At 32.8% G+C, this 8068-nt stretch overlaps 1 protein-coding gene across 1 annotated transcript in view; it reads right to left on the bottom strand.

Annotated features, from left to right (window-relative positions):
- Positions 1 to 4175: 4175 nt before the first annotated feature.
- Positions 4176 to 8068, bottom strand: part of LOC136842623 (uncharacterized) — a 48489-nt gene continuing 44596 nt past the window's right edge. Inside the window, exons 2-4 of the mRNA XM_067110240.1 lie at positions 7173 to 7296; positions 6770 to 6855; positions 4176 to 5329 (exon numbers count right to left, since the gene is read on the bottom strand). Of these exons, the coding sequence (XP_066966341.1) occupies positions 5114 to 5329; positions 6770 to 6855; positions 7173 to 7296 (426 nt within the window). The 3' untranslated portion in view covers positions 4176 to 5113. The remainder of the gene's footprint in view (positions 5330 to 6769; positions 6856 to 7172; positions 7297 to 8068) is intronic.

Raw genomic sequence — 8068 nt, 5'->3', positions numbered from 1 at the left:
ATGCGATTGTATGCAGTTTAATCAGTACAAAAACATGCGATGTGTTTTCATTGTTAATTACAGATTATACGCGACTCGGCATACATCTTATTCCAAAAGATGCATTATATTCAGATATGCCTGTATACCTACGTTTGTATAAAGCGAGTCTTCAGTCAATCTGTTTCAAAAGCAGTCGTCAGTACACTTTACTAGAGCAAGGGCCTTACAGTAGTCAGAGCATTTTTAACGTTAAGTCATTATCCCCGGCGCCCCATCCCCACCCCCCCTCTTTACCTGGGCATGATAACGTCTTCATACTAAGTGGCACTTTCTGGTTCGTGATCATCTACCGCTATTATCCAATTATGGTTATTGTTATAGTAATAAAGATTATTCACCTCCACATTGCCACATCGATGCTTAAATGGCTCCCTCAGGGTCATATGGCATAAATTTCATACATTCATCTGTTAGCCACTAACACTCAAGATGTAGCTTTATTTGCTAGTACATAAATTAATTCAAATAGCTTTATTTTTTTGTGCTTTTATTTCTTAGTTTAAAGACTCAATTGTTTGATAAACCCAAACGTCTGTGCTTGAGCTCACAGAGCACAGGGCATAAAACCTAAAAAAATCATATTCATTTTAATTGCTATTTATATATATATATATATATATATATATATATATATATATATATATATATATATATATATATATATATCACTTACCTAAAATTGGATAGACTAAGTTTGCCAGATATGGAACCAGAGTATCCCTTCGTCATATCAATGCTGCTCACATATGAGCTCCGAGGTGAAAAAAAATGAAGTTTTCATTAAAAACTCGTTATATTTTTTCTCATAAATTCGGTCAGCTGATTGCTGCATACACATAAATGTACAATATTATTATGATAACAGTAAGAACATGGACGAGACATTCTGCAACCAGAGAAAATACACTTGGCGTCATCTTGCGACAGAGGCGACGCCGCTTGATCAGTGGTGATGATGCGTGGAGGAAATGTAAGGAAAATAAAAAAAAAATAAAAACAATCATAAAGCGTGGAAAATACTCTTCATCTACTAATAAATGTAAGACTTAAGCTCGTAAGGAAATATTAGCCAGTTTGAGAAGTTATATCTTATAATGGAAAATAAGAATTGTTTGACAACATGTTGACAAAACTTTTCGAATGAAGTAAGTGTTTAGTTGCAGTTATTGTTTTAAGTATAAAATATGTAAAGGGGCGCGAAAAAGAAAAAAATTAATTTGCAAGGGATGGACAAATGATGAACATACAATGCAACACTTATGATTATATTAAATAAATGCATCTTACAAGGATAGGTGTCGTGACTTTGGTGTGACTGTCTGAAAGTACTTCAAGGGAAATTTCATTGTCTGTCAGACCAAAGTCACGAACCCAGAACACAAGGGCTTTGGGGCACCTGATTCAGCTTCATTCTTACTTGCATGTTTTACAGTGATTCAGACACTAAAGGATTCCAGATGAATAAAATGTCGTAGATTTAGAGAAAAATAGTCGGACGTTAGAATTAGCCAATTTACAAAAATATTTTGATGGGTCAGCTGGATACTACAAGAAGAAAAAGGCTGCTATAACTCGGTGCCAATGCCGTATAGCTCTGTATGTGGACGTATGATGGTACTCCGAGTAAATATAAATAAAACAGAAGTTACAATGAAACATCCAGACAACAAACATCTTCAGTGAATGCGAAATAATGTAAGGGCGAAATATGAAATGTTTCAATGCAGATGACGGTCTTTATGTGGTCCTTTGTTGATGTAATATGATGCAGTGTTATTTCGCTCGTGTTAAACGTGTAATTATTATTTCCTATATCAGAAATACATGCATATATATATATATATATATATATATATATATATATATATATATATATATATATATATATATATATATAAATATAGAAAACATCTCTTAACGTCCAGAAACCAGTATACCTTGGGAATAACTTACACTTCCCAAGGGGAATTACAGTTGATAAGGAACCTGGGCCTTTGGTATAGATACTGTGATAAACGGTCGACCGTATTGAAACCAAAGGCCGAGGTTCGAATCTTGGCTTGGGCAGATGCTTTTATCAGTTATAATTCTCTTGTTTTATGCGCATGTTACACGTATCTGTGGTATACACACGCAAATACGTAGGTTGTCGAAAACTTTTAGTTAGCTACCTGTGATGTAAAAGACACGTATAGGGTGATACTCTGTCGTAGAAGTTTTGACATGCAGTGAAATGAAGGTGGTCAGGCAAGACCAGACGCTTGGTGAACGGTCGTGAAGCCAGGAGATGTGGTTCGCGAGAGAGAATGATCATGATTACTGATGTATTACGATATATTGGTTCATGTTCATTTTTATTATTACCCCTGATTTTATTTCCTTGTTTGTTGACCTTCATCCCAGCGTCTGGTCTTGGGAGGAGACTGCAGGATGACGGAGAATACAGGACGATTACAAATAATATCATTCTTAGTTAAGAAACACTTGAAGGAAGAATTAAAAGTGAACTTTTGGCACACACAAGTCACACCTACTACACAGGGAGATAAAACACGGCGACCCAATACAGCACAGCTACAATACAATAAAATACAATAGTCCTTTCTATAGAAGAAAATATATAGACACTCGAATGTCGACGACAAAGTGTCTGTTTGTATACCCCGATATCATTATAAGTATATAGACTCTTAAAAACATAAATTATTCTATATATATATATAAAATATTTCTTTGTGATGGGGAGAACACTTCAGTGCTATCAAATATATATTCGGACGTTTTCCTAACCAACTCTGTATTTATACAACATGTCTTCACACAAGCACACCCAAAGGCCTGTTTTGAAAATGACCTTAAAACAACAACTGACGTTCTTCGCATTCACTCATATCACTCCTGATATTTTGAAGATGGAATTTTTAGCGGTGGATGCATCCGTGATATATATATATATATATATATATATATATATATATATATATATATATATATATATATATATATATATATATATATATATATATATATATATATATGAATATGTATGTATATATATATATATATATATATATATATGTATATATATATATATATATATATATATATATATATATATATATATATATATCTATTTGGGCCTCACATTGTAACAATAGTAAGGCTCACCTTACTAGCATGAGAGCCCAAATTCGAATCCTGGGCGAGGACGGAGCGATATGGTCGTAATTCATTGAAATCGTTTGTGATCAAGCTGCGAAGATAAGTGGAACTTCATCGACTGTCATTGGTCGCAGCCTGGTGGAGAGAGGCATAGGCTAGCAACCCCATCCAAAATATAAACCTAGCCAAGGATTAGAAGGATAATTCGTATAAGGTCTGAAGCCACATCTAGTGAGTTAGGCGTTATATATATATATATATATATATATATATATATATATATATATATATATATATATATATATATGTATGTTATACATATACATATATATAATATATATATATGTATATATATATATATATATATATATATATATATATATATATATATATATATATATATATAATATATATATATATATAGGAGTGCGCATATATGCCAGTTGTCCCAGTGTTATGACATGCCATGTTTCCGATATTGTCCTTCGTAATCACAACCAACTCGTCACTGTTTAAGTTCTGATATGCAAGTATCCATGACTCTGCAACTGCAAGGAACTGCTAATGACGGTGTTTGCAGTTAGGTCATTCAGACTTGTATTCTTGGTCACAGGTTTGCTACTCGGTACGTGGCATGACCTGGTCAACTGCAATTGATATATGCTAATGATATGTTTATATTATATATATTCATATTGTATTCTTGGTAATATATTTATAATATATATATATATATATATATATATATATATATATATATATATATATATATATATATATTATTATTATTATATATATATATATATATATATATATATATATATATATTATATTGGATTATTATGTGCATATAAGTATTGGATTCCATTGGGAGAAAATCTATTTGGTTTTTAACGATGAATATAACCATGTCATTTGAGTTCATATCTTCATTGTTTCGGTCATAAATTAACCTACTTCAGCAATTATTATTTTTTTTTTATTTTTACCCTTTTACTTTAAAATTCTTATTTTGGCCTTATGCAGAACAAGGAGGATTATTTTAATTTTCTTCTCGGATAATCAAATAAAATTATATGTAAATAACAAGCAAAATGTTTAAATATTCTGATCAGTTGAAAACCATGGTTCGATTTTTGTCATTCGGACAGAATACGGTTGAAAGTTTGTGACTGCTCTCCGGCTAAAAATATTCTTTTTCACCTTTTAAGAAAAGGAACAATCCGGAACTGCTGCTTACTCATGATTTTCGGCAATGCATCAGAAACTAAGGTCTGTGTATAGGTAAATCTTGTCAGTAACCACCAATGTTTTGAACGCTTTCTAATTACTTTGGGTCAGTTTTGCTTGCCTCAACCACAGTGGCGTAACTAAGGGGGGGGGGGCGGTCCGACCCGAGCGGCACTGTGCCGGGGGCAGGGGGCACTCTGGCATCTTTTGAGCAGGTCTGGTCTGGCATAATTCTAGATTTTCTAGTATATTTCGTCTGATCGGAACACTGAACAGCAATTCATCGACTCTGCTGTTGGACAGTACGCGATTTTTGAAATAGAATAAATGACTGAGATGTTAAGGCTTAAAATGTGATTTTAATTTTCACCATTTGAGTACTTTTTAGCAACAGGGAAATGGAGCGGCACTTTGAACTTCCGCCCTAGTTACGCCACTGCACTGCTCAACCAACTTATTTTATACGAACCAGATTAAAGCATTGCTCTTTTTATGGACTGATAACTCGCTAACTTATTTGTCGCTCCTGGACGAGGTGGATTGGAGACTTCGCAAAGGAAACAAATAGGAAAATATCGGATAAAAAGAGAGAGGACGGGAAAAGAGAGACGTAGGGCCGATGATTTTTCGTTTTAGTCTGCCTCGAGAAAGCTTGAAAGGACGAAGAAAGCTTGAGGAATCACCAGTAGTCTCCGTCTTGCAAAGCTTGGAAGAAGCTGAAGACGACGCAAGTGAAGTAGATCCACGTCATGGAAATGCAGAGGACGATGATACCGACGATGATGTTGAGGGCGTATCCATGGGAGTTGATGAGGGTCAGGATCCCCCCGGAGAAGGCCATGATCATGTTCAGGAAAGTGAAGAACACCCAGGGGAGCAACAGGAATCGTCGTTTCTGAAACGAGTCAATTGAAGGGTCAGTTCGCAAGGTAAACACGAGATCATATAGCCTGCATTGAAACAAGCACAAGGTCATCATGTAAATTGATATGTGAACTGGAAATATCCTGCATGAGTTGAGGATAGCCAGTTTTCCTAAGCAAGTATATTTCATTAAATATAATATAATAACGTAGAGGAAATACATCTAATTATTTAACTACGAGAGATAAGTACACAAACATAACATAATATGTGCTGAATTTATACTGCAAATATTAGAATTACTCAAAACTACCAAAACCAAATATTTTAAATTGAATTGAATTACAAAGGCTGTTTTGATAACTGCTGAGTTTGAGTGCAAAAATGAACTTTCATGACGTATACGCGTTAATTGTAAATTAAACTGCAAATATTCATTACATGCATAATGAAGTTTAACAATGAAATATTTTATATCAAATTAAGTACATTAACAGGCATATGAGAACTATATTGCATAAATTATATGGAGATACGTATTCACTTAAATTTTGTATGCATATACTATATATATATATATATATATATATATATATATATATATATATATATATATATATATATATATATATATAAATATGTATATATATATATATATATATACATATATATAAACACACATATATATATATATATATATATATATATACATATATATATATATATATATATATATATATATATATATATATGCATATATATATATATATATAAATATTATATTCAAGTATATACAAAAGAAATAATCAGGACACATATTGATAGGAAAGCAACACAAAGTCTAGTATTGTCAGAGAGTTTCATTTAAAGTTGTATCATCATAAAAACATTATATACAGACAAATAAGCGTGTTTACAAGTCCGAGTACTTCTACAAAACGAAATAATCAGGGACAAAGCAACGAGAGAGAGGATTTAGTGTCAGAAATGGAAGTACACCATTGAAAAGGAGGATTAGAGGGGTCGAACTATAGAGATCCAGAAAAAGATAGATTTACTGTACTGTCAAGCAGAGGGAGAACAGAGCCCAGTTTGAAGGAAAGAAGAAAGTCTCGGTAGGAGATCCTTTGGCCGATAAATAAACTGGAAACATCGACAACAACAATTACCAATATATCGTGTCACGCAGAATTTGTGCATTCATTTTTATTCTGAAAAGCGAGAGCCACTGAGTTATAGCTTACCCAAAGTAAGAAAAGATACCTTCGGGTGTTAGGAGTACATCAGTTTCCCACTGAGAGATTAAAAGTGAGTAGGGTTGTGCCCTCGTCACTTGCAAACTCATTAGCACAATTACTTCACAAGTGAAAGGAAAACCTCGAGTTACTCGTTGTGAATTCGTGGAAATGAGTCAATGACTTTGCTTCAGGAAAAAACTTAAGTCATGTGTTCAGATGCCAGGAGAACTTACTGTTCTAACGCCATGAATCAGGACCAGAGCTGCTAGGATGTAGAGAACAGCTACCAACAGAAGAATCGAGAAGAAGATGTATGCAGCTGAAAGAGAAAAAATATTTAAGTCAAGAGCCTAATGAACGTTGCATAGAGAAGCATTTTAGGAACAACATTTTGTAAAAAAAAAATTCGTCTGTTGTTATGCATTTATAGCTCATGGCTGCAAAATATAAGTGAGACGAAATGTGATAAGTTTCAAGGCTAATTCTTCTTCACTAAGTAGAAATAGTCTTCTAAATCAACTTTAAAATAATGAACAGCATCATAACTAACAGAACAAATGAATGTAAATTATATAGGAGTTTGTAATGAAGTCATCCAGAACATGTAAGTGTGTCAGGAAGGGGAAAGGAACTCACCAGCATCAGATTCAGGATCAATGATACCAAACGTAACAGCATTTTCGAATTTAATCCTTTTTCGAGTTTCCTCGACATTTAGGAGGCAGTAGATTGCCACTACCAGTTGAACCACGCCAATGAACTGTGAACAAAAATGACATTGTTAATAATAATAATAATAATAATAATAATAATAATAATAATAATAATAATAATGTAACTGGCATTTAGAGAAATTGTTCCCATTTAACTTCCTGTGATTGTAATTTAAAGTTGACTGTTATATTATGCAACTATCCGGTGTAAAACAAGATCTATAATACCTATCTCTCTCTCACTCTCATTCTGCTTAGGTGGCAAACTTAAACCTTTACGATGCTTCAAGTCATTCAACTTAAGCTTTGCGATGCATATACTCACAAGTACAGTGCGCCTAGTCGAAATTCAGTGTAATAATGAAGAAGGAGAAGAGGCAGGCTTTTCTAGAGTAAAAGCCTCCCGACTAAAAACATTGCTTGCACCAAATGTAACAGGGAAACCGGTTTATTATGCGGTGGGGCCACCGGACTGTCTTTATACTTGCACACTTTTGTCTTCAAATTTTTAGGTCATGCACTTACTACACTCACTGATGTCCCGTAGTATATGTACAGTTTTTAATTTCCTTGAACGTAACTATATATATATATATATATATATATATATATATATATATATATATATATATATATATATATATATATATATATATATATATGTATATGTGTATGTGTGTGTGTGTGTATGTATATATATATATATATTTTGTGTATATATATTATATATTTATTTATATGTATATATACTTTTATTTATAGACATGCATAGATACAATATGTATGTGTACATAATATATATATATATATATATATATA

This window comes from Macrobrachium rosenbergii, chromosome 10, assembly GCF_040412425.1.
Source record: "Macrobrachium rosenbergii isolate ZJJX-2024 chromosome 10, ASM4041242v1, whole genome shotgun sequence".
NCBI lineage: Eukaryota > Metazoa > Arthropoda > Malacostraca > Decapoda > Palaemonidae > Macrobrachium > Macrobrachium rosenbergii.
Note: the sequence above shows the minus strand (reverse complement) of the source record. Positions and strands in the feature narration are given on the sequence as shown.